Source organism: Physeter macrocephalus, chromosome 9 (genome assembly GCF_002837175.3).
Source record: "Physeter macrocephalus isolate SW-GA chromosome 9, ASM283717v5, whole genome shotgun sequence".
Lineage (NCBI taxonomy): Eukaryota > Metazoa > Chordata > Mammalia > Artiodactyla > Physeteridae > Physeter > Physeter macrocephalus.
Genome location: NC_041222.1, coordinates 79424788 through 79452690, shown reverse-complemented (window position 1 = coordinate 79452690; position 27903 = coordinate 79424788). Strand labels below are relative to the sequence as shown.

General features: G+C 42.8%; 2 protein-coding genes across 3 annotated transcripts in view; one reads left to right on the top strand and one right to left on the bottom strand.

The window, feature by feature from the left end:
* FBP2 (fructose-bisphosphatase 2) overlaps positions 1-13596 on the top strand; it is a 40338-nt gene extending 26742 nt beyond the window's left edge. The window contains exons 5-7 of the mRNA XM_007121874.4: positions 110-247; positions 5818-5937; positions 8991-13596. Of these exons, the coding sequence (XP_007121936.1) occupies positions 110-247; positions 5818-5937; positions 8991-9185 (453 nt within the window). The 3' untranslated portion in view covers positions 9186-13596. The remainder of the gene's footprint in view (positions 1-109; positions 248-5817; positions 5938-8990) is intronic.
* Positions 13597-22112: 8516 nt separating this feature from the next.
* On the bottom strand, positions 22113-25708 carry CTSL (cathepsin L). Of its 2 annotated transcripts, none has more exons than XM_028494313.2 (6): positions 25589-25708; positions 25349-25495; positions 24667-24891; positions 24055-24217; positions 23293-23410; positions 22113-22480 (listed from the first exon to the last, which is right to left on the bottom strand). In XM_028494313.2, exons 1-6 carry the CDS (start codon positions 25670-25672, stop codon positions 22381-22383), a joined length of 837 nt encoding a protein of 278 aa, XP_028350114.1. In that variant the 5' UTR covers positions 25673-25708; the 3' UTR covers positions 22113-22380. The 2 variants fall into 2 exon arrangements, with proteins under 2 accessions (XP_028350114.1, XP_054942918.1); XM_055086943.1 differs by having other exon boundaries at positions 22435-22661; positions 25589-25687.
* Positions 25709-27903: the final 2195 nt, after the last annotated feature.

Sequence of the window (27903 nt, the reverse complement as noted above, 5' to 3'; positions counted from 1 at the left end):
TCTTTTAGCAGACCCACATCTTCTACTGTTCTCTGGTTGTTGGTGTGTGCTGTTGGCTTTTGTTTTCTGGTATCTCTCTTCTTACTGGTGTTTCTCTTCACCTTTCTAGGCTCTTGGTGAATTTGTCCTGGTGGAAAAAGATGTCAAGATTAAAAACAAAGGAAAGATTTACAGCCTCAATGAGGGCTATGCCAAGTATTTTGATGCTGCCACCACAGAATATGTGCAGAAAAAGAAATTTCCCGAGGTGAGTGAAGAAAGCTAAGGCAGAAGCAGGGGGAATGCTGTCTCAGTGGGTTCCTGTTTCGGGGATGGATGTCGGGGCCTGGCTGAAAGAGGTTGGTGCCCCTGTTTATGGCTCTGGCCCGTATGAGAATGGCAAACTCTGACTTTCTTCATAAGCAATCAATATCTTTCATAGCTAAAATTTACGTACTATAGATAATACTCGCCAGGTGAGTTTTTCCAGGATAAATTGTCTATGAAGAAGGCAGAGGCCAATGTTTCAAAATCCAGAGTTTCAGGCCAGAGCATCTCCCCTGTCATTTTTTCTGAGCTACCACCTGTGCTGATTCTGGTCACTTAGTTGTATTTAGGTGGAATAATTACATTTAAAAGTACCATTCATATGCTCTAATATCAGGGCCTGGTGTTTACTCCAAGTTTTAGGAAGGTCTTTGGCTCTCAGTGTGATCACCGAGTCCTGGGCTTCATGTGGCTATTAATATAGCCCAAACAATCCAGTATGTATATCTGCCATACAAAGAGCGCTTCTAAGACAGGTGTGGGAAGGAGTCAGAGCATTTCCAGGTCAAGAATGTGAAGCCTGACCTACACTGGAAGTGGCTGGAAAAGCAGTGGTGTGATGTGCCAGTCTGGCTGTCCCTGGAAGCCCTTCACGAACTTCAGGGAGAAAAAGCTCAGGATTCCAGAGGGTCCAGAGCAGTTAGTCAACAGGGTGCTGGGACCTTCCGTTTGCTGGCTCAAACGGAAGCTTTAGAGAGTTTTCTTCTTTCTCTGTTCTGTTTGTTCTTTAAGCAAAATTCTTAGAAGTGCAGTCTCCTGTACCTCTCCTTTGCTGTCATGCACAAACCTGTTAGACATCTTAAGGGCAGAAGTAACAGGATATGAATTGTGAGGTTGATAAAGTCAAAATTGTTTACAAGTTCCCAGTCTTGGAGATGATTTCACGGTGGTTCCCATTCTAAACTAAAATGCGCCTCTTCTAGAACCCAAAAGGAAGATACTTATTTTACCACTGAAAAACCAAACTCGTATGAAAAAAACCCATAAATCTTTTTGAAGGAGAGGTTGCAAACGGAGAAAAAAAGTAATCACCACACATATGACTGACAACAGGTGAACAGTCTGTCTACACAAGGATCTAAATACAAGGATGAACACCCAAACAGAAAACCAGGCAAAGGGCACAATAGTGCAAGTCATGGAAGAAACAAATATCCAGTCAGCAAATGGGAAGATGTTAATAAAAAAGGAAGGCAAGTTAAAATGCAACATCGTCTAGTGGGAAACTGCCGCATAGCACAGGGAGATCACCTCTGTGCTTTGTGACCACCGAGAGGGGTGGGATAGGGAGGGTGGGAGGGAGGGAGACAGACGCAAGAGGGAAGAGATACGGGAACATATGTATATGTATAACTGATTCACTTTGTTGTAAAGGAGAAACTAACACACTATTGTAAAACAGTTATACTCCAATAAAGATGTTAAAAAAAATAAAATAAAATAAAAAAATAAAATGCAACATCGTTTCCACATATGAGATTTGCACAGATCTAACAGATAAATAGTGCTCAGTGGTGTGGGAAAATAAGTGCTCTCATAAAATGTTAAAGGAAACATAAATGCCACAACCTTTCTCGGGGGAGGCAATTTGGCAATATGATTTCAAATATTAAATATTCAAATCTTTTGACATAGTTAATCCTAAATTTCTCCTGGAAACTGATCCTAAAGACCTAATAGGTCAAATAAAAAGAGATAAATGAACAAGGATCTGTCACTGCAGCATTGTTTATAACAACAAAGGGACAACTGAAGTATTGTATCCATCAAGAAGGATTGGTTGGGGGCATCCACAATATTCTAGTGAAATATCGTGCCACACATCTATTCATCCATTAGGAAGGTAAGTGCTTCTTTATATATTGGTAGTGAAACATGTCCACAAAATACACATATATATGTGAACGTATTTATGCACACAGATATACATAGTATGTATGTATGTATGTATGCATAAAATGTCTTGAAAATGTGCCATCTTGTTAATAGTGGTTTCTGGAAGTTGAGGTTATAGGGTTCTTCACTTTCTCTTGTGTGAATGTGTGCAATGATAATGTGTTATTGAAAACGGGTCATTCCAACTCTCTTTGTAGAAATTATTGCAAAAGCATTGTCAGTTGAAGAGGCAATCAAAGAGTATACAACCAAGAAAATTTAAAGGGAAAAAGCATATCAAGTAGTTAATTAATAAAAATATATTTTTTCTGGATTTTATGTTGTTCAGTATAGTGTGAGTCAGCTTTTAAAAATTTGTAATATGTTGTGGTTTCTTCTTCCATTTAAAATGAATGTTTACTTTTGCACTTAAAAATGGAAAGAAAATAGATCATTCTGTTTTGAAAAAGAAGTGCCTTTACTCTCCTGTAGTTTTGCCCTCGGGAAGCCCCTCTCTCCTGTGAGCAGGCAGTGCCCCTCCTACTCCTCATTCTTCCTGAGGCCATTGCCTCCCTGCAGGATCTTTGTGTTCTGCTGTCATTCTCCCACACACCGCACCCCCAGGCGATGGGAAGTGGTCCAGGCACTTTTCTTTACCCTCTGCCATTGTGGAAGGAGCAGTCCTCCTTTGCTGTTTGTCTCCTGACAGTAGCAGCTTCTCCTATCCCTGACTGCACTCTTCTATTAGTCATGATAATAGTAGCTCGTGTATACTGCGTCAGACACTGTTCCTAGTGCTTGTTGTGTACTAACTCATTCAATTCTCCAACAGACTACAAGATAAGTATTAATACCACAGTCCCCATTTTACGTATGGGGAAATTGAGGCCCTGAACAGTCAAGTAATGTTACCGAGTTCAAGCTCTTCTTGCTTGCTGCATGGCAATAGAGGCCAATAGAGAGACGAGTTACTGGGGCAAAAAATAGCGACTTTATTGGGAAAGCCAGCAGAGCAAGAAGATGGTGGACTAGTGTCCCAAAGAACCACCTTACCTGAGTTAGAATTCAGGCTTCTTTTATACTAAAAGGGAAGGGGGTGTGATTGGTCGTTGCAGACTTCTTGGTGTCAGCATCCTTTGTTCTTGCAGCTGTCAACATAGGTCAGGTTAGGATGTTCCTGTAAATCTACAACAAGACAAATGTTATTCTCTGTTCTGCAACTTTTTACCTCTATATGAATGGAAAAGTGACCTTTGAAGGTCAGACCCTTGAGAATGGGCTGTCCTGTATATTTCAGCCTAGAGGCAACATTCTTAATTTGTAGCAAAAGCAATAGAATACCAAGGTTAAAGTAAAATAAACAGATCCAATGTGGAGTCAGATTTGTTCTTCCTTATTCAGTAACTTGAGTAAAGGTGACCTTATTTAACTGGTAGAACCAGGATTAAAATCTAAGCCTTCTGTTGTGCAACAGATCTCCAGAGCATTTTTTCATCTTGTAAAACTGGAATTCTACATCCGTTGAACAACAATTCCCCATTTCCTCCTCCCCGCCCCCAGCCCTAGTAACCACATTCTCCTATGTGTTTCTATGTGCTGGATTACTTTAGATACCTCAGATAAGTGGAATCATGTAGTGTTTGTCTTTTTGTGACTGGCTTATTTCACTTAGCATAATGTCCTCAAGGTTCATCCATGTTGTAACAAGTGACAGGATTTCCTTCTTTTTAAAGTCTGAATAATATTCCACTGTGTGTATATACCACATTTTCTTATCCACCTATCTGTCAATGGACACTCAGGTTGCTTCTACTTCTTGGCTATTGTGAATAATGCTGCAGTGAACATGAGAATGGAGATATCTCTTTGAGATTCTATTTCCTATTTTTTTAGGATAAATACCCAGAAGTTGGAAGGATGTTTCCTTTTTTTTTTTTAAATTTTTCTTTCCTGTCATTCCCTCTTTAACCCTCTTTGCTCCATTGTCTGCCCTTTATAATCCTCTTTTATCTGTGTTGCCAAATCCAGCTTCATGTTCCACCTATGTTACCTGACCTTTCCATGGCATTTAGGGCTGTTTATCCCTTCCTTGGCCTTGTGTCTGGTTTTCCATCCACCTTCCTAATCATCTTCTTAGCCTCTTTTACTGGCTTCCACACTTCTGCCTGCCCTTCAAGCTTGGTACAGGACTCTGTTCCAAACAAACCTTTCAGCTCACACTTGGTATCCTGCCAGGGTGAACTCATCCAGTCTCTTCTGATGGAATTCAGATCTGCTTGCTCCTCAGACACCTAGAACTCCACATGTCCAACTCGGACCCTCCTATCCCCCACCCCCCACTAAACATACACCCCCAAGCCTGCTCCTTCCTGGTTCTTCTTCTCTTGATCCATACTGCCTCAACCATCGTACTCATTCCCAACAACATTCTGGGAGTCAGTCGAGAAGATTACCTCTTTCTTATGCCTGTGTCTAATCATTCACTTGGTGTTATCAACTCTGTGTCCTAAAGATCTCTCAAGTTAGTCCATTTTCTTAATCCCTATGGCCATTGGTCTAATTCAGACCTGTGTTCTTTTTCCTACTGAGAAGTCTCTTAATGGGCATCTGAAGGTGTTTTTATATACTTAATATCATTATGTGAATAAAATGGAGGAGGCAAAATGTCCCATGTAATTTTTAAGGTAACAACCTGAGTAGTGCTTTCAAGAAATCTCACGTAAATGAAATTCAGTAAGTATTTTCCCAGCACGTACTTTTTGCCTCACACCAGGCTGGGCTCAGGGAATGCCAAGATCAAGCAGAAAGTCTTTTCCCCAAGGGTGTCACAGACTGATGGAGGGGCTTATGAATATAAATTCTTATGAAATCAATGCATTTTATTGTGGCTGATGCCACACAAAACACTGGATATCTGCCCTGAGGAATTTTGGTGTTTCCCTGCACCGTCAGAGAATTATTAGATTAGACACAGAAATCTCAGATGGGTCACTGAATGAGGAAAAGCAAACCTGCCCAAACCATTTCATCAGATAGTCATGCCTTACCTGACATGCCCTACTTGAGGGAAATTATGAACTTTGTTTTTTTCAGAACAAATATGCTTTTCATTACATGACTAATGAAATTGAGGTTTATAAGGAAGTTGTTGTATTTCTTTGCATGATTTCTAAGGCTCTTTAAAATAATTTTGCCAGTGAATAAACACTGCTTACACTAAGTGCAAAAGTTGTCATGGTTCAAGGGAGTCTGGTTTTCAGAAAGCTGAAAAGTGCTCTGAACTCTGGGGGCCGAGGAGGAGATTCAAGGAGCAGCCAAACAGTTGGCGTTGGTCTGTACTTCCTTTCTCTTTCTTTTTTTTTCAATTTTTTTTTCTTGTTAGTTTCTGTCTTAGGACATATATTGTCTCTCACTTTAAGTAGTCCGACATTTCATGAGTCCAATCACTAGTTGAGGTTTGGGGGCTCCTAATGAATGGAGTGCTCAGTTATATAATATTTTCAATTCCTAAGCTATTCGGTAGAAGAAGGAGGCCCTGGAATGCAGAGGTCGCACCAGCTGGATGTGTGACCTGAAGCAGGTGCTGAGTAATTGCTCAGCTCACTGCATCTTGTCTCTTTCCTCTCTGCCTTCTAGGATGGCAGTGCTCCCTATGGGGCCAGGTATGTGGGCTCCATGGTGGCTGACGTGCACCGCACCCTGGTCTATGGAGGGATCTTCCTGTACCCAGCGAACCAGAAAAATCCGAAGGGCAAGGTAACTCTCCTTTGTCTGCTGGCTGAACCCGTTCAGGGAACTAGTCAGAATTCGCTTTCTCATCATGCCTGCTTTTTGTCTACTGCCCTGTCCTTGGCGTGTCTGTCTGCGAGTGGTCAGGTGGAAGAGAAATGAAGTCTATATCCCATTAGTGAATTCTGAGGCTGTGGTAGAAGGTGTGGAGAAGGAGGCGGCTGAAGTTGTTGTTATTGGTGATTGTCACTGGCCTTCACTTCCGCGGGCCTCACGCCCCTCAATTCACTGTGAGTCAGCTGTGTTCATCTCTCACTTTCCCAATGCTGTGTCTATCTTTTAGCATCATCAACAACTGATTTTGCATCATAGACCCTTTCGAGAATTTAATGAAACTTATGGACCCACTTCCTAGAAGAAAACTACACGTAAACATACACATTACATATGTTTTCAGGGGGTTCACGATGATATGAGGTCTACCCAAAAATTCCCTAGAGAGTTCCCAAAGTCCAGACTAAGCACTTCTGCTCAGAACTCATTCGATATTTCTGGAAAGGTAGCTCCTGGAAGGTCTCACTGCAACTTTATGATCCCAATGCATCTGTTTTGAATAGACACCGCCATGGAAAGGTGTCTGATTTTTAGCCAGTCACAAAATCATAGGTAAGTAGACAAATCCAGACAAAGGCCTGTCATATTCTCTGACACACTAACAAGTAGCCACATGTATATATGTCTCTCAGCATGGGCGACCTGAATTATTGGAATGCCAGATTCAAAGCCACAATAAGAAATCTAACACAGCACGTGAGACCAGAGAGGAGATTTTAATATGCAGCTTGGTATGTCAGACATTTTTTTTTCACGTGAGTGTTTAGCTCACCTATAGTAGCTGGTTGAACTAAGAGTCACAGATAAATCTGCACAAAAGGTGCTGGAGGAAAGAAAAGTGTTTTGGAGAATTAAGTGAGATAGAGTAGAAGATGTGGAAATTCTTTTTTTTGGCTGCACTGCCCAGCATGCAGGATCTTAGTTCTTCGACCAGGGATTGAACCCATGCCCCCTGCAGTGGAAGCGTGGAGTCTTAACCACTGCACCACCAGGGAAGTCCCCTATTTTTTTTTTTTTTAATGTGGAAATTCTTAAGTAGAACCGCTCTTGCCACGTACGCATTTCCAACGGGGAGAACATTAAGACTAATTATTACTAATTATTAAGATAATTAAAAATGAGTCTGAAAATATCCACATATAATTACAAAAACATTTCCATAAGCATGTATAATTGCATATATAGATCTATATTCATAGCACCATATTGAAAGTATCATTGGTTTCTGACCTCCATGTTTTAGCTCTCAAGGTCTCTGACCACATTTGTGTGTGTGGGTGCGTGGTTGGGTTCTCCTCCTATGTGCGCTTGTCTCTGTAGAGCAGTGTAGATTTTAACTGTGGAAAAAAAATAGATTGCATGGCCTGCAGGTCAAGGTACCATGAAGATCTGGACATTGTGTTTTAAGATGCGTTTACTACAACAATGGCATTTTAAGGTCAGAACAAACCTTGGCTCCGAGACAAGCTTTATGCAAGAATGCTGTGCTTATTTATTTGTTTACTTAGTTATTTATTCTATCTGAATCAACATGATACAAACAAAAGCATGGTATGCTGTTTTCCCAAAATGGCAATAAATGCCCTCTACAGTCTTAATTTACTTTCTCCTTGATGCCTGGCTCTCCAACCCAGATTGGAGATATTTTGTTCCTCTCTTTGAAATAACAATAATTTAAAAATCAGCACAAGATATAACTATTTTCTCCAAGTAGTTTTAACAAACGCATTTCAAGAAAAGAATGGAAAGAAAAAGGCTGCACAGAGCTAGATCAACCACTTTGAAAGCTCATTGCAGAAAAGGAGAAAATTTTTTTAACTACAGATTTTGTACCTATGGGGGAAGGAAGGAGAAGATAGTATGATACTGAGTCAGAGCGTGCAGCTAGAATGTCACCCTAAATCTAATGTGATGTGTGTGTGTGTCCGCTGTGGGTCAGGGGATGAGGAGGGAGTCAGAACATAATGACAGAAGTGGACCCAGAAAGGACATTCAGTCAGCCCATTTCAATTCAATTCACCATATTCTAACTGGACACAGGACAGACACCCACTAGCTGTCACAGTGCCTTTTAGAAAGGCATTTCTTCCTCAGAACAGGCTCGGCCCTGGACCCATGTACCTGGCTTGGCAAACAAAGGTGCAGGCTGATTTCCACCCCCCATTTCTGCCCTCCACTGGGAGACCCTGTGCAATGTACATGGTAGCCTTGTTTGGACACTCTCTACATGTCAGGCAGTACTAGGAATGGAGATGCCACAAAGACCAACCTTGACAGACCCCTTCCCTGCCCTCAAGGGAGGGCATCCAAGGAGGAAGGCAGATGTTACACAAACTTCAGAGTCAGGACTGTTATGAAAGGGGAAGTACAGGATACTGTGGGAGAGCACGCAATGAGAGAGTTAACTAACTTAGTCTAAGGGGCCAAAAGGAAAGGCCATTTAAACACCAGCAAACTGTTCGGCCAAGTCGACACTTGAGATGTTCCTCCCCACGATGCCAGACACTGTGGTTATCTTGAGAGACTGGCCAGCACTCCCGAGGTGACCTTCCGATCCCATCCAAGCTTGACTCTTGACTGGCCATAAGGCCTGGCATCTAGAGGCTCCTAACCGGGCCCCGCAGAATCAGTTCACCTCATTGCAGAACCAAAGAGAAATGAGTACCTAGATCTCATACTCCCAAGTGAGAAGGCCAAGCTCTCATATCATAAGCACGAAGGTCACAAGATAGGTAGATATCGACCAGAGGTGTCCCCAAAGGCATATGTGATGAGCATCAGCTGAGGCACCCAGCCTTCTGGAGAGTGTAGGGCTCCGGGCAGCCGGCTCCGCTGAGATGCGCAAATGCCCTCGCACTAATGAGACAGCAGTTGAGTAGTTGGAATTCCTCATGGAGCTTTAGGGGCATGGCTTGGGAATTTTGACAACTTGCAACACTTGTCCACCTGACTCTGTTCCTCTGCAGCTCCGGCTCTTGTATGAGTGCAATCCTGTGGCCTACATCATCGAGCAGGCAGGAGGCATGGCGACCACAGGCACCCAGCCTGTGCTGGACGTGAAGCCTGAGGCCATTCACCAACGAGTCCCCATCATTCTAGGGTCCCCGGATGATGTGCAGGAATATCTCACCTGTGTACAGAAAAACCAGGCAGGCAGGTAGTGAGTCTGACCCCTCAAGCCCTCTTCTCTTTGTGTTGTACCTTGTTAAGGACCCTAGATGAATGATAGGTGAGTGAATGCTGGTGATGAGAAACAAAAGGCAAATCCACCAAATCACATCCAGAAGAGCAGCAGCCAAGCACTCACGATAAGTCTAGAAGCCAGAGGCGAGTCTGTGGTCAGTGTAAAGGGCTAAAAATAAAACCCACGTGTGAAAAGAACAACTTTGATTTGTCTTCCGTCATGAACAGTGGCAAATAGGGTTGTGATTCTAAGTCTATCAGCCCAAGTAATCAGCAGCTATCCACCTGTGGGCAATAGGTACAGAGATCAGTTCAGAATTTGTCTTGGTTTGCTTAAAATTTGAACCTAGTGTCTGAGTCCTATAGTGATTAATTTCCTTTCTTATAAAATAGATATGTATATTTTATCTATATACTTATATATATTCAAGGTATATAAATATATATATTATATATATTTAAATATATAAACGGCTGACTTAATTGCTTAGAAGTTTTTGTCTTATTGTGGATAGGTTTTGAGTTAGAAATCTCATGGGTATTAAATTCTAAAATTTTGGATCAAGGCTTTACTAGGAGCAATTATTTGGATAACCAACAACTATTTGAATAGAAATATGTGGTCACCTATTGACAAAACCACATGCTAATTGGAATTAATATTTAAAAATTAATACCTACTTTTCTCAACCTCTTGACTTTTCCTTTTTAATATTTTCAGAAAATATTTTAATCTATCCTAGGTCCTAACCAGAGTGCACTGGTTAATGACCCTTCATTTGTCCAAATTATGTCTAGATTGGGACGGGGTGGCATATGCATCAGAAATCTCAGCTTGCTTTTCCAAGAGTTGCTATATATGTTTATGGACCTGGAGGCCAAAAATACCTAATGAAATATTCACAGACAAATCCAGAAATATTTAAAACAAAGATACATCAGGACAAAATCAGGCTTAACTCCAAAATTCAAGAATGATTCAATATTAGAAAATCCAGGGACTTTCTGGTGGCACAGAGGTTAAGAATCCGCCTGCCAATGTAGGGGGACACAGGTTAGAGCCCTGGTCCGGGAAGATCCCACATGCCGTGGAGCAACTAAGCCAGTGCACCACAACTACTGAGTCTGCGCTCTAGAGCCCGTTCTCCACAACAAGAGAAGCCACCGCAATGAGAAGCCCGCACAGCGCAACGAAGAGCAGCCCCCGCTCACCGCAACTAGAGAAAGCCTGCGGGCAGCCACGAAGACCCAGTGCAGCCAAAAATAATAAAATAAATAAACTAATTAATTAAAAAAAAGAAAATCCATTAAATAATGCATTAGATTAAAGCAAAAGGCAGTGGTGGGGAGGTGGGGGCTAGGAGAAACCATGGGAAGAAACATTCCTTTCCCACTTTAGCTTTGGACAAGGTGGTTCATACCACCCAAAGATGGATTTCAATTTGGATATAATTCAGGATTCAGTAGTGTTCCTCAGTCCACCTCTGCTTGGCAGCAGTAACAGAAGCAGTAAAAGTTAATATGTAATCGAAAAATTTTCATCTTCCTCCACAAAACACAAAGATTTTCTAGGAAAAATTCTGATTCTAACCAATGGGCTATTAATGCTTCATTAGACATTTCATCAGAAACTTATATCTCAAAGATTCAAACTGAAGTCTTCACTTCTTAGGAATAAATTGATCTGGTGAGCACATGGTTTCAGGACTACACAGCCAGGAGGGGAAGGATTATTTGGAAACGAAGGTGAATGATAGCACCTTCAGTCGTGGTCTGTGTTGCTTTGATGAATGTGGTAGGTGGTCAGGGAAAGATCCATTCACTCACTACCCTTCTTCAAGCTTGAGACTCTTGGTCCCTGCACCTCAAATCTAAGAACGGGAAACTAGGGAAGAGTATGGGACTCGCATTCCATTCTCAGTGGCTACATATCAAAGATTTGAGGGCATTGGTGCCATGGTGCCGGGGTGACCAGTGCTTTCATAGGCAGGGTCTGGAAAGACCCTCAGAAAGAAGTTGGGCTCTCTGGATGAAGTGATCTGAGAATCCCTTTCCTCTTGGTTTCTCATTCCCTCCTGATTGCCTTCCCAATTTAGATGCTTTTGTCTATCTCAGGAGAAATCCAGTTGTTCTTTCCATTTTCCAGCAGCCCCCAAAGTACCGTCTCCAGGTCTGGCCCCACTTGGGGAAGGTGGGACCATTCACTGGTTTCTATTGTATTTTGGGCAGATGAGCTTCAGCAGCTTGGGGGGCAGACCCATTAGCACATCAAAAGGAGAGAAGCATTTTAATAGACACTCTTTAAAAATAAGAAGAAAACATGGTGTTTCAAATCAGTGGGACATGAATGACTGGTGTTTGAATAATAAGCTAGTCATTTGGGGGGAAAAAAAAGCAACAACACAAAACCTAGATCCGCAAACATGTTGCAGATGCATTGCAGAATTAAACATAAAAAATAAAACTGTAAAGGTATGGCAAAAAGATAAAGAAGAATCTATTTATGACCTTAAACGGGACCAAAAGACACAAAGCATAAGAGATAAAAGAAAGACAGATGTGAATATATCAAAATAAAAACAATACACCACGTAGTTAAAAGACAATTGATAGCTTAGGAGAAAATATTTGTAATCTATAACAAAAAATGAACATCAGGAATCATACATATTGAGAGGAAAAGGAAACTATCCTAGAGAGATAAACGAAGGCTATAAAACGGCAATTTGCAGAAGAGAAAACACAAACAGTCAATAAGCATGTGAAAAGATGGTTAGACTCCCTGGTGATCAGGGAAACGTAAGTAAAATAACATCACTTTTCACTTATCAGATTGGCGAGGTACAATGAAGACTGAAAACATTTGATGAAGGGAAATGACCCCGTTCCCCCTGCTGGTGAGACAGATGGTGGGGACGGCCTTCTAGGAAGGCAATTTGGCAGTTCTGTTTAAATGCACAGCCCCTCCCGCCCAGTAGTCCTACACTTTGGTATGTATAAAACAGCCTATATTAGTCTTTTAAAAATTAAGTATTGCTTGTAATGGCAAAAAGATGAGAGCAATTTAAATGTCCACCTGTAGGGAGATAGTTGATTTGTTGTGCAGCAGTTTAAATAAGTTGGGATTTACAAACCCACTCCAGTCTTTTAAGAATATGGAAATAAATACCTTAAATAGTTTTATACAAAGGCATTCTTAACATCAAAATAGACAAATGCAGAAAGAAAGAAATATATCAGCTAGCACCCTAAGGTCTTTTGTTTCTTTTTAACCTGATGAGAATTAACATGTTCTTTATTCTCTGGCTTCACTTTCATGAAATGAAATCTAATCGCCTTTTTTTTTTTTTTTTTTTTTAGTGAGGAAGAGAATACAAATGAAAAAGATATGGAGGGAAAGTTGGAAATGGTGGGTGGGTCTATAAGGTGGGTCTGTATATCAGTCAGTGTTCTCCAGAGAAACAGAGCCGATAGGGGACACACACACACCTATGTTACAGTCTTTTTTAAAAAAAAAATAAATAAATAAATTTATTTATTTATTTAATTTTGGCTGTGTTGGGTCTTCGTTTCTGTGCGAGGGCTTTCTCTAGTTGCCGCGAGCGGGGGCCACTCTTCATCGTGGCGCGTGGGCCTCCACTATCGCGGCCTCTCTTGTTGCAGAGCACAGGCTCCAGGCGCGCAGGCTCAGTAGTTGTGGCTCACGGGCCCAGTTGCTCCGTGGCATGTGGGATCTTCCCAGACCAGGGTTCGAACCTGTGTCCCCTACATTGGCAGGCGGATTCTCAACCACTGCGCCTCCAGGGAAGCCCCTATGTTACAGTCTTGAGGCAGAATTCCTGCTTCCCTGGGAAACCTCAGTTTTGCTCTTAAGACCTTCAGCTGACAGAAGAGGCTGCAGGGGTTAAGGACAGGCCGTCTCAAAATGTGCTCCTTTGGCATATGGATTATTTTGAGCTGAAGGCACTTGAGAATCAGCAGATCCAGGAAGAGCTTTCTGATCTGCCCTTTCTACCTAAAAGCAGGTCATGAAATTTCCCATGAGAGATGTGCCCTCCCTGTACCAGGAAGAGAAATACGAGCTTGTCACCAGAGACTGGGAGTCAACACGGAAATGGATCTGTGTGAACAAACCTGCTAAAATAACCCTCATCTTCCACTAGTTTTGCACCCCTCTGCCCCCATATACAGCTTCTAGTCACTTCCCTACAATGACTGCCCTTAGGCCAAACCCCTTTGTCTTGTCATTTTTTCACAAATTTATCATTTCTTCGCCTAAAGGGTATAAAAGCTTTCAGCTCTGGTCGCTTCCTTGGAACTTCATTCTCTTGTAAAAGTCCCCATGTATGTGTAAAATTTAATAAAATGTGTATGATTTTCTTCTGTTAATCTGGCTTATGTCAGTTTAATTCTTAGGCAGGCCAGACACCCTAAGAAGGTAGAGAAGAATTTTTCCTTCCCTACACACCCACTCACATCATCGAGAGAAAACTTTAGTTAAAGTCAACTGATTGTAAATGTTAATCACTTCTACACGGTATCTTTTTTTTTTTTTTTTTTTTTTTTTTTGCGATACACGGGCCTCTCACTGTTGTGGCCTCTCCCGCCGCGGAGCACAGGTTCCGGACGCGCAGGCTCAGCGGCCATGGCTCACGGGCCCAGCCGCTCCGCGGCATGTGGGATCTTCCCGGACCGGGGCACGAACCCGTGTCCCCTGCATCGGCAGGCGGATTCTCAACCACTGCGCCACCAGGGAAGCCCTACATGGTATCTTCACAGCAACCTCTAGACTAGTGTTTGACCAAAGAACTGGGCACCATAGCCTAGCCAAGCTGACACATAAAATTAACCATCACAACCTGAAGTACAAACGAGGAAAGATGACCAAGCTATAATCATAGGGGAAAAGGACATTTTGCAAATAGATATGATGCGATGCCACTTTCATAAAATAAAATTTAAAAAAAACGACAAAACTACATGATCCAGTCCTTCACATTTCACTAGTGGCTATAACTTCTGTGCAGTCTGCCAAGACCTACTTCCGTAATTATCTGTGCCTCCTTCCCCAGGCTTTTCATTGTATCTCTCTCTTCACTGGCTTCCTTGCATCTCTTCCTCTCTCTCTCTCTTTCTCTCTCTCTCTCTTTCTCTCTCTCTCTCTCTCTCTCTCTCTCACACACACACACACACACACACACACACACACACACACACACACACACACACGAACCAGGTACCATGCCTGGTGCTAGGGATTTAGCTGTGAAGTAGACAGGCAAAATCCCTGCCCTCAAAGAGCTCAGGCCTGGTGGATGGGACACATGTGTAAGTCTGGGGATAAAGTACTGTGTGTTTGCTTTGGAGCCATTTAGAGGAGCTGCCACTCCAGAAGTGAGGAGTCAGGCAAGGCTTCCCAGTGGAAATGACGTTTAAACTGAGGCCTGAAAGTGGGACTAGAAGCTTGTCAGGAGAAGGTTAGGGAGGACAGAGAAGACAAGTGAGAGTGATGAGCCCTAGAGGTGAGGGGACAGATGGGCAAAGATTTGAAAATGGTTAGAGTATGATTTATTGGGGGCACAACTGGTAATTCATTATGGCTGTGGGGGGTAGAGTGTGAGGAGGGTAGTGAGAGATGAGGCTGGAGGGGTAAGAAAGGCCCCGCTCATGCAGGGTGTTTTGAGTTGGTTAAGGAGTATGGAGTTTGTCCCGAGGGCATCGGGGAGCCACTGATGAGTTTTAAGCAATGGAGGAACATAATCAACATGCATTTTAGTAAATATTACCTACAATATAGACAATGGATTTGAAGTAGTCAAACTAGAGGCTTGTTGGGTCACCGTCAAGAAGGTTAATGTCATCATCTTGGCAAAAATTGATGGAGATGATGGCCCTGATCAAAAGCCATGAGGATGGAGAGAAGTGTAGGTGTTTGAGAGCTATTCATGAGGGTTCATGTATCGGTGATTGATTACATATGTGAGAGAAAGGGAGAGGGGAGGAATGAAGGATATGGATGGACGTGCCATTCACAAAGCCAAGGAGCACTTGGAGATGACCTGGTTCCGGGGAAAGATGATTTCAGCTCTGTACGTTGGAGTCTGAAATGTCTGTGGGTTAGCTGAGTCAGGATGTCTCGTAGGCAGTTGGATACATGGGTTTGGAACTCAGGAGAGGGACAGGAAGTCGTCAGTATGGAGGTGGTACCTGAAGTAATTAGACTAGATGAGGTCATTTAGGAGGGTCTGGAAGGAAAGCCTTACTTTAGGGACGGACCTAAGTTAGGATGAGAATAGAAGGTGAGGAAGTGGAGGATAGCAAGTTTAGACAAGCTGTTCAAGAGGTTCAGCTGGAAACAGGAGGAGGAACATAATGCAGTAACTGGAATAACCCAGGGTTAAGAGGGATTTTGCTTGCTTGTTTTATGATGGACAAGACACACTTACATATTTAAGGAAAAAAAAAGAAGGTACAAAAACAATGAAAAACAAAACTGCATGTGTGTTTGGGGAAAGACAAAGCAAAAGGACTGTTAATATCCCTGAATTAATAATTGTGGTTGTTCCTCTGAGGAAGGGGAATATTTAAAACGGGCCTTTGCTTTATCTTCACTGCTTGACTCTTAAAACTCTGAGAATGTGTTCATACAATGTGGATACATCAATTACTCATTCATCCAGAGAGCAGATCTTGTTGTGTGCCTGCTCTGTGCCAGGTCCTGTCTTTAGTGCTGAGGATAGAGAGGTGAACAAAACAGAGCCCCTTGTCTCTGTATGCGTCTCTGTACAGACTAAGTGCTGATGTGTGGAAGAGACACAATAAACAAAACCAACAGATAAAATGTAATAGCATGTCAGATGGTGATAAATGCTATGGGAAAAATAAATCAGGGGAGGGGAGAACAGTACTACCAGGGGTTGTTTTAATTTTAGTTCCTGGTAAAGACAGGCTTCACAAAGAGGATGACATTCTAGCCAAGTCCAGGGGGAAGGGGGGAGCCTTGTACACACCTAGGGGAAAGCCTTATAGGGAATGGGACAAAAAAATACATAAAAGTACATTTAAACTAAAAAAATTTTCAAAACATTAAAAAAAATACTCTATGCATGTTTTTAAGCATCCTACTTCCAGAATCTCACTCACCATATCTCAGGAATGGCCTGATGCACATTTTGTTGTTGTTGTTTTTATAATTTATTTTATTGAGGTATAGCTGATTTACAATGTTGTATTAATTTCCACTGTACACCAAAGTAATTCAGTTATGCAAATATATATATATATATATATATATATATATATATATATATTCTTTTTCACAGTCTTTTCCATTATGGTTTATTACAGGACACTGAATATAGTTCCCTGGGCTATACAGTAGGACCTTGTTTATCCATTCTATATATAATAGTTTGCATCTGCTAATCCCAAGATCTCAATCCATCCCTCACCCCCACCCCCCCACGCCCTTGGCAACCACAAGTGTGTTCTCTATGTCTGTGAGTCTGTTTCTGTTTCATAGATAAGTTCACTTGTGTCATATTTTAGATTCCACATATAAGTGATATCATTTGGTATTTGTCTTCATCTAACTTCCTTCACTTAGTATGATAATTTCTAGGTCCATCCATATTGCTGCAAATGGCATTATTTCATTCTTTTTTATGGCTGAGTAGTATTCCATTGTATATGTGTACCACATCTTCTTTATCTATTCATCTGTTGATGGACATTTAGGTTGTTTCCATTTCTTGGCTACTGTAAATAGTGCCACTACGAACCTTGGGGTGCATGTGTCTTTTAGAGTTATAGTTTTGTCCATATATATGCCCAGGAGTGGGATTGCTAGATCATATGGTAACTCTATTTTTAGTTTTTTTTTTTTTTTTTTTTTTTTTTTGTGGTATGCGGGCCTCTCTCTGCTGTGGCCCCTCCCGTTGCGGAGCACAGGCTCCGGACGCGCAGGCTCAGCGGCCATGGCTCACGGGCCCAGCCGCTCCGCGGCATGTGGGATCCTCCCAGACCGGGGCGCGAACCCGGTTCCCCTGCATCGGCAGGCGGACGCGCAACCACTGCGCCACCAGGGAAGCCCTATTTTTAGTTTTTGAAGGAACCTCCATACTGTTTGCCATAGTGGCTGCACAAATTTACATTCCCACAAACGGTGTAGGAGGGTTCCTTTTTCTCCACACCCTCTCCAAGCATTTGTTATTTGTATTCTTTTTCCTTATGGCCATTCTGACTGGTGTGAGGTGGTGCCTCATTGTAGTTTTGATTGGCTGGTGCACATTTGATAGCTGGGAAAGTGAGTGGGAAGAAGATAAGTGCAGGTTCCCACCAGGTGAATTGTTAACTCCACCTGAGACCATGTTCTCTGGCCTGTTCCTTAACAAAAGAGCTTCTCAAGGGGATTTTTGTTTGGCAATGCAGCTCATCCCCGGGAAGCTATCTTCTTCTTGGAAGTTAGACTGACACCCGGGACAATATGACAGTCATGTGACAAAAGGCTCCTAAGACATCCAGGGACAGTGAGAATGGTGGGCCAGCAAGGGCAGACCAGGACTATCTCCTACCAAAGGAAAACAAAAGTTGCCACAGGAGACAGCCCACACTCAGGAGACAGAGCACGAAACCCTGGAAGAGCATTTGTTACCAGAGATCAGGACTTTAGTGTCAAAAAAGACCACAGTATTCCCCAGCATGAGTTAGGCCATTTTGTGTCACCACTGCTTTTTGAACAGCATATATAATATTAAGCTTTCTTGCATCAACTCCCATGTTTTCCTTCATATCTTTCTAATGGTCTTTCCTCCCTCACAGAGAAAAACAGGAAACATTTGGTGTCATCAGTGAAAGAGGTGCCAGAGAGTAAAGAAGATATTAATTTTCACCAAGTTAAATACAAAGAGAAGGAAGCAAAGCTTGTTTTCAGTGCATTTTAATGTGTGAGAATGTGTTGCCATGAGGTATTGACTGTTCCTGGTTTGCAGCGCTGACCAGTGCCTGATTTAGATGAGAGAGGATATGTGAGGAAGGGAAAAGATACCCAAACTTCTTGTGTCTTTTCTTCTGCTTGCAAATCTTTAAATCCAAACTTCTCCCGTCTTAGCCAACCACTTCCTTGTGGATTGTAGCATTTGAAGCATGTGCGGAAAGGCCAAGAACCATTGTGAGCTGAGAGATTTCTTACTTATCTCTCCCTTATGTTCAGCAAGTCTGACTTGTCTTTGGTGGTGTTTTTTTTTTTTTAATTTATTTTTGGCTGCATTGGGTCTTCGTTGCTGCGCGCGGGCTTTCTCTAGTTGCTGCGAGCAGGGGCCACTCTTCGTTGCGGTGTGCAGGCTTCTCACTGAGGTGGCTTCTCTTGTGGAGCATGGGCTCTAGGCGCATGGGCTCAGTAGTTGTGGCTCACGGGCTCTAGAGCGCAGGCTCAGTAGTTGTGGTGCATGGGCTTAGTTGCTCCGCAGCATATGGGATCTTCCTGGACCAGGGCTCGAACCTGTGTCCCCTGCATTAGCAGGTGGATTCTTAACCACTGCACCACCAGGGAAGTCCCATCTTTGGTGCTCTTGACCAGACCACCAAAGTGCGGCTCTGCTTGCCACACCTGTGTCCTCTGGGCTGCTAAGGAGAGCAGGAGGCTAGCTGTGCAGGACAAGCGCAGTAGTTTCCTGGGGCTGACACAACATATACCACAAAATCACTGGCTTAAACTCACAGGAATTTATTCTCTCATGCCTGGAGGCCAGAATTCCAAACCAAAGTGTCTGCAGGGCTATATCCCCTCAGAGGGCTCTAGGGAGGAATCCTTTGTTGCCTCTTCCAGCTTCTGATAGTAAGTTCATGTTTCAGACAAGTTTTTTGTGTCGACTGAAAAAAAAAAAAAGCACAACCTAAAAGTTGAGAATTATGCTTTATTTGTCAGACATCCTGAGGACTTAAGCTGGGGAGACAGCCTCTCAGATAGCTGAGGGACTGTTCTGAACAGGTAAGGGAGGAGCCAGGATATATATAGGAGTCTTTGCAAACAAACAAACAAATAAAACCAGGTAGTCAGAACATCAAAAGATTACTGTTAATTAAAGAAAACCAGACATCTCAAGTTGATGAATTTAGTGCTTTTCCATGAGTAGGAAGATGCCAGAGTCTGGACTTATTGAAACTACTCCTTTGATATGCATCTTAACTATCTAGGGCCGGTATCCTGTTTTTCTCCATCCTGAATCCCCTCAGGGAGCACAGTTGGGGGCAGTTGCAGTGGCAGAGGGCTTGATGGCTGCAACATCTTTGGCTTACTGACATGGCAGGCGACATTCATCCACATTTGTAAAATCAAAATTTGTTTTCAGCTTTATTTGATTCATGTCGACTGGCTTTTTTTTTTTTTTTTTTTTTTTGCGATACACGGGCCTCTCACTGTTGTGGCCTCTCCCGCCGCGGAGCACAGGTTCCGGACGCGCAGGCTCAGCGGCCATGGCTCACGGGCCCAGCCGCTCCGCGGCATGTGGGATCTTCCCGGACCGGGGCACGAACCCGTGTCCCCTGCATCGGCAGGCGGATTCTCAACCACTGTGCCACCAGGGAAGCCCAACGACTGGCTTATTTTAAAAAGCTTTTATGATAGATGCTGTTTGGAACTTTTCACAGTTTAAATTAATTAAATGTCTTTGAAAGTTACAGAACCTTCTAACATCTGTTTAATCATTTAGGTATTGTTTAGTTTGGAACTTTTCACAAGTTTAAATAAATATAAATGTCTTTGAAAGTTGCAGAAGACTCTAATATCTGTTTAATCGTATGACATCTGAGAGGTCTTCACATTTTCATTCATATCAGTACCTAGGCATTTTCTTAGAGTCTTGGGCTGTACTTCCAAGGTTATGTGGACAGCAGTATGAGCTAGCCTGTCACGGTGAAGCAAGGTGACAGTCACTAAGGAGTCCTTTCTAGTGGACTTTCAGAGACTGAAGGTGGCAGATTGCATTTTCCAAAGATGGCCACAACGTCTTCCATCCCACATGCTTTTCTGCTAAGTGACCTTGCCTCTCCCCACCAGGAGGTAGACTGTCAGCCCCCTCCCCTGTAACCTGGGCGTCCCTGGTGACATGCTCTGAATACAATGCGGCAGCAGAGGTTTCACTGGGGACTAAGACCAGGTTAAAAGAAGCCTTGCAGTTCCTCACTGGGCTTTCTGGCTTACGTTCTCTTGGGATGTTCTTCTGAGAGCCAGCCTTCGTGCCATGGGAGCCCAAGCCATGGAGAGGCCAATGTAGGTACTCTGGTGGGCAGCCAGGGCTGAATGCCCAGCCCACACCAGCATCTAGGACAGCCATGTGAGTGAGCCTGCTTGGATGTCGGCCCAGTCAAAACTGCTAATGATTCCGGCACACGTGAAAGACTTCCAAAGGAAAACATGTAGTTAAGCCCAGTCAGGAAATTGGAAAGATGGTTTTTTTCAAGCTGTTACGTTTCCTGGTATTTTGTTTTCTAGTAATAGATACCAGATTAGTCTTTTCACTGCATGCCCCATTGGTGTCCGTGTCCTAAAAACCTGTGTGTGGGCCCAGCCTCATCTCCCACACCTCAACCTTCCCACTTTCTCTAAATGTTGTTTCTCTTTTCTAAGGGGTTCTGACCTGGGAAGTCTCTGCTCAGATACCCACCCTTTTATCCTGTGTTACTGCCCGGCTCCTCTGGGTCCATGTCCCGTTTCTCTTCCTTCTGGTGTTTCAACCACCTCCTCTAACAGCACCACCTCCTCTAACAGCACCACCTCCTTCTCAGGGTTGGGAATGTCTCTTCCACAGGGTGATGACTGGGACGCCATGGGTGCTACCTCAATTCCAGTTGTCTCAGTGTGGTCCTAACCAGTAGAAGGGACTCAGATTGCGAGCCTCCCAAATCTTCCTGTGGCTACACTTGATCATGCTATCCCAAAACCCACAGAATTTTACTCCAAATGACACAACATCTGTCATTTTAGGTCAGAAAGTTGGAAATGTAAGTGCCTGCGAGGGAAGGCCACATCGAGGGTCCAGCATGGCACACAGTCCAGTGCAGATGGACTTGACCAGAGGCTGCTGGAGGTCTTGTGGGCTGAGACCCCCGTTCTCCTCCACCTCATGTCTTCAGAAGGAATTACAGGGTCTAATAACTAAATGCTTCCACCTACTCTTTATTTCCTTGAGTAGGAAGGAACATGAGAATTTTAAACCCAAAGACAGCAAATGAAACTATGTGCTTCCTTAGCCTGCGGAATGCAGGGAGTTTTTCTTTTTCAAAACAAGTTCAGGAATTAGGCAGCTAGGTGTAAACTAGGCTTCAGACTATCTCTTTCGATGCTTTCACCTATTGCCCACCTCTGAGGCCACAAGACTATTTCTGAAGCCCAGCCTCAAATGTGGGAGCTTATCCTTCATCGCATATGGACACAAAGACAAACATTCTTGGCAATCCATTGTGTCTGGTCCTTCCTCAGTTGCAAAGTAGCCACATAGTCTTTGCTAGCAGTTGGGGAAGATGCACCAGAAATTGGCTCTGTGACGTTCATCCTGTAACTCTGCTGGGTTGTCACCATCGTGGGTCAAATGATCATGATCTCTAAGGCCCTTTTCTTGATTGGAAATCATATGTATGTGTGTTCACTTTTCTAAAATGTGAATTTTTTCCTTATTAAAATAATTTACCTTTGTCCTTTAGATTGTTTGCCAAATTTTGTTCTATTCAAGGGTTGGGTCAGACACAGTCAATAGGCAGCTGACATATTCAGAATTATGAGAACCAGAAGGCCACGCAGCCATTCTAACAGACCACTGGCACACTCAGTTATGTCTTCAGGGCCCAATTACCTTTTTTACTCTATAAAAACTTAATGTATTAAAAACAGAAAGATGTACCACCTCTACTCTGAAATTGTTTTATTTTAAAGGTAAAACTTTATACATCCTTTTAAAACATGAAAATTCAAAATTCTTGAGGCATGTCGATTATACAAACCTATTTACAATAGTATTAAAGGAGTGGTAACATTTCACCAGCATAAAATGTCACAGAATTCAAATCACAACTTGGATCTTCAATGATTCAAGTGTTTCATCCCACACAATAAGGTCTGGTTAGTTTTAAAGAAAATTCTTCCTCTGGATATTCTGTTCTCAATCCTGCCTTTGAAATTTAGACAGTAGGATAACTGGCCATGGTGGCAATTCCACAGTTGTTGTCCCGGTCTTTGGCCATTTTTATGTAGCCATCCATGCCCCAATCTTCACCCCAGCTAAAAGAAGAGAGGGTTTTCCATTTTATACAAAGAATCAAACACATTTATCTTTATTAATACTTAAATAGTGCCCCAGAGGCCAGGACAGATTCAGAAAGAAGCAAGAAAGGCAGTTGTTCCTGTTCCTGGTTGAGTTCTAAATGTGTAAATAACTTCAATCTCCAAACCTCTCACGGAACTGCAAAATTAGAGACAGAAAAAGGAAACTCTTGGGGCCAGATGTGTTTCAGATTTAAGAAAATTTTCAGATTTAGAAATGCAATGGTGCTGGGACTTCCCTGGTGGCGCAGGGGTTAAGAATCTGCCTGCCAATGCAGGGGACACGGGTTTGATCCCTGGTCTGGGAAGATCCCACATGCCGTGGAGCAACTAAGCCCGTGCACCACAACTACTGGGCCTGCATGCCGCAACTACCGGAGCCCGCGTGCCTAGAGCCTGTGCTCTGCAACAAGAGAAGCCACCGGAAGGAGAAGCCCGCACACGCAACGAAGAGTAGTCCCCACTCGACGCAACTAGAGAAAGCCCGCGCAGCAACAAAGACCCAAGCAGCCAAAAAAAAAATTAATTAATTAATTAATTAAATTTTTTAAAAAAAGAAATGCAGTGGTGTCAAAACTACATCAATACCCTAGGCAGGCTTGAGACAGTACCTTAATGTTATAATCAAACATTAATATGTCTGTGTTCACCCTAAGTGGCATAAAGACTTCGGAAGTGTACTTAAGGGTCTGAGAACCTGTATCCAAATACTGATTCCAAAAGGGACTCCCATTTCAATCTCAAATATAAGTATTTTGGGCACTTTATACCTGTTCTTGACAAGCCAGTATTTATTGTTATCTGAGTCTGCTCCTTCAAACCCATAGCCAACCGCCAGAACACCATGATCCAGGTCTTCACTGCTGCAGTATGGATCATAATAAATGCCTGGGAAAATAAAATTCAATGTTGGGGTGAGGACCTCCAAGTGACACATGACAGTAACCCAGCCTATCAACTAGGATAAGAGAGACACCTCAAAATTCAGCTAAAGGACATAAATCTAGATAGGATTTAAAAACAAGATCTTTTTTTTTAATCTAGGCTAGGGATCTAGGTTCTCATCTAACACTAGCAGAAATACTGGCACAATCTCTTGTAAACAATGTGTCAAGAGGCATAAAAGACCACTCCCTAAAACCTTATCATTTTACTTTCAGAATGTCAGTCTAGGGAAACAGCACACAACACAAAATTACTTCAGGCAAGAGGTTCTTTCCAGTTTTAATTACAGTAGTAAAATTCTTTGGAAAATTTCAAAGGTCTAACAACTGGAGAAAAGTAAATTAAGCTATACGAATCAAATTAAGTAGCCATTTAAATATATTTGTGAAGTGCTTAAAATCATGGGGATATGGTTCAAGTAATGTCAAATGGACACATCAGGCACAATTACTACATGAACAACTATGTTAAATCTACACATCCCCAAATTATACACTGAATTCTACACACCAAAGAGTCAATCTTGCTGTATGTCGTGGTGGTTTTCCAATTTTTCTGCCTAAACTTCCATACAGACAAATGCTTACCTGCTTTATAGAACTGGAAGGTTGGATGGCTTGCATCTATAGCAACAGAGATGGGGCCCACAGTTGCCACTGCCTTCATAAGGGCCTTCTCTTGCTTAGGAATGTCCACGAAACCAGTGTCGTTGGCAGCAGAACTCTGGGGTCTGTAGTGGCAGGATTCATCCTTTCAAAGGTAATGGGGAAGAGACTTGACTAATACCATCCCCCTCCTGGGGTACATGAGTTCAAGACAGTCTGCAGCTTAATGATTTCCAAGTCAAGTTTGTTATAAAGTATCCCAGGAGATGAAATGATATTGGTTGGTTTGAAATGGAAAAAGTAGCTGGTGTCTATTCAATGAGACATGCTCAGTCTACCTGTCCATAAGAAACTTTTACTCTGGAGAAATTTATACTTACATAGAATAGTATGTATATTTCCACATGACACAGAAATATTAACAGATTTATGGTAACTATCTAAACAGAGAACTGTGCAAGGCTAATGTATTTTAATGCTAGTTCTGACAGTCTGCAGGTATAGAGTCTACAATCTAAAATGTGAATTCTAAATTGGTATCTGTTTTCCCCCAAAGTGTTCAACTTTGATAACAAGATAAGGAGCTCCTTTTACCTTTCCAAGATATGGATAGGATTCCTCTGAGTCCAGGCCTCCGTTGTCCTTAACATACTGGAAGGCATTATCCATTAAGCCACCACTGCAGCCCTCATTGCCTTGAGGCCAAGAGCAGTCCATCAGGTTCTGCTCACTCAGTGAGACAAGTCTGCCAGTTTTCCGGAACATTTGTCCTTCAAGGGCGCCAGTGGCACTAAAAGCCCAACAAGAACCACAGTGACCCTGAAAACAAAATGTAAAAGCTCTTGGTCTACAAAACAAATAGCAAGACTTTGACAATAGCCCATATATCTGAAAATGCTTTTAAAAACTTGTGAATTGCATCCAAACTCTAGTCATTCAGAGCAGGCCATGGGGCGTTTCCAAAAGGAAACCTCTTCTCCAGGCATTTGAGGGCTCTTGTGTCCACTTTCAATGCTTCAGAAGGAAAAGTCTTCAAGAGCTGGCAAACAACTCTTCATCACAGCAAATGCATCTCTCATTCCAAGAAACTTATCAACACAATTCTTTTTCTCTTAAGGAAATTTGAAACCAAATAAAATGTTTTAAATTCTTGAAAAAAAACAAACAAACAAAAAAAACGAGTGAATTGCATGTTGTTCCATAGCCTACCATTGCAAGGATGGCAACTCCTATTTGGCTTTACTCTTGGAAGGAGATCTGCTGAATACTGTCATACCTGATTCTTCACAGGAGTTACATAGCCTTTCTCTCTCCAGTCCATGGATGAGGGAATCAAAGCAAAGACAGGTACTGGGAACACTTTCCCCTTCCTGTGCTTCTGGTTTTGAAGACCATTCATCACCTGCCTGAACTCTTCACTGGTCTTCAAGGAAAAGGAAACAATGTTGAAAAAGCAAGAGGTTATTTTCCTAAAGTACTAAGGAGGGGAGGCACAAAAAGTTCATGCCACACTCACCATGTCACCAAAGGCATTCATTGCCATGGAGAAGCCATGTTTCCCTTGGCTGTATTCCTGATTGTGCAGGTCAATCATTTTCATATTCTTCTCCCACACTGTTCTCCATCCTACTTCATTCTACAGGCAAACAGGTAACCTATGCTCTTTATTTCTATTTAAAACCAACCCACCTTCACCAAGTGGATTTGCAGACAGAGAGGAAGAGATGTGCAGGTCAATCATTTTCATATTCTTCTCCCACACTGTTCTCCTCCATCCTTCTTCATTCTACAGGCAAACAGGTAACCTATACTCTTTATTTCTATTTAAAACCAACCCACCTTCACCAAGTGGATTTGCAGACAGAGAGGAAGAGAAAGCATGGCCAGAGATGGCTTTATACTCTGGGGAACTGTTTCCCAGCACCCACACAACAGGGTCGTATGCCCGTACTGTACTCAGTAATGGGTGCCATGAAGTTACTGCCCTGGCAAGAGCCAGCCTCAAGAGGCTACTATCTGCTATAAACTCCCAACAGCATGGACCATTCTCTGCGGGGTTTCAGATGGACAGTTTCAGATGTTACCAACCAAGCCATATAGTTTCCTGTGTGTTGCCTTCCACAATTTCCATTGTGCATTTAAACTGAGATCAAGTTTTGGAGCTGCTAAGGTTATTCCCAAGCAAAGGGCAGTCAGGAGGAGTGAAGGATTCATGTTTCAAAAGCCTGCGGCGGGCGCAGCTGCGCAGGTGCAGCCAGCAACTATGGATCCGGGGGCGTCGGAGGTTCCCTGAACCTTTTTTTTTTTTTTTTTTTGGCTGTACTGTGTGCAGCTTGCGGGACTATAGTTCCCCCACGAGGGATTGAACCTGGGCACCACCCCCCCAAGTGAAAGCGTGAGTCCTAACCACTGGACCACCAGGGAACTCCCCCTCCTTTAACCTTTTACATTTATAAACCACACTGTTCTGGTTTCCTCAAACTGCAGGAGGGGTTGTCTTAATAAATCTCTCAGCATCTTTCTTCTATGCCTAGAATGCACACTCCTGCATTCCTTTCCAATTCCACTCATTGCTTCATATATGTATAGTAGGTATCAGTTGAGACTTACTTTGTACCAAGCACTGTGCTGGGTGCTGGGATGGTGAACGAAAAAGCGACATTGTCCTTGCTTTCCCAGAGCTTCCCATTGAGTGGGGGGGATTGATATCAATCAAAGACTGATTGATTAAAAAAGAAAAACCCAAAAGAATGTTTGTTTATAAACTCAAGAGAAGGCCATTGAAGGAAAGAAACTCACTTCTTCAAGTGCTTATTGTAAAGGAATATGACTTATACTTGTGAGAGTAGTTTAGGGAATGTTCCTAAGGAAGTAGTGCTTAGGCCAAGAGAGTTTTTGGTGAAAGTCTGCGGGAGGGCTGAGAACTGTCTAGTTTAGGGGTTCCCGCTTATTCCACAGCAAAGGTGGGGCGGGCTGGAGGAATGCGGAGCCCTCAGGCAGACGCCTTACCTCCCGGGCTGAGGGTGGTACCAGCTGGGTTTGAGAAGAATCGGAGCGGAAAGGCAGTTCCTCAAAGCTCCGGTCGCGCTGGTCACTCCCCAAATCCCAGGAGGGAAAGGGGACGGGCTGGGTGGGTCTCCAGAGAAGGCATGGCATTTTGTAATGCCCCTTTCCTGTCTTCCCCGGTCAGGGGCTCCTCTCACCTCTCAAGCTTTCCTCAAAACCAACAGAAACGAGTTATTTACAGAAAAATTTAGTTTAAAAAAAGGAAAGGTGGAAGGTAGAAACTGCTTTTACCTTCCCACACTCTGCATTAGGGATTGTTATGTCTTCCTTAGTATCTAAGGTGCTTTTCTTGAGATTTAAGAAATTTGACTTTTACTTCAGTGAGTTCTACTTTACTTTTTTTTTTTTTTTTTTTTGCGGTACGCGGGCCTGTCACTGTTGCGGCCTCTCCCGTTGCGGAGCACAGGCTCCGGACGCGCAGGCTTGGCGGCCGTGGCTCACGGGCTCAGCCGCTCCGCGGTATGTGGGATCTTCCCGGACCGGGGCACGAACCCGTGTCCCCTGCATTGGCAGGCGGACTCTCAACCACTGTGCCACCAGGGAAGCCCTCTACTTTACATTTAATGTCAGGATTTAAATGACAGTTAGTGAAACGTTTTAAATGGAGGAAAATAGATTTATATATTAAATATTAATTTATATAATTAATAATTTAAGGAACACAAGCCAGAAAAGTTGTACATGTTTGTTCTTTACTACATAAAAATATATTCATTGTAGAAAATACCTTTTAGAAAAAAATTATCATTACCTCATGTCCCTTCC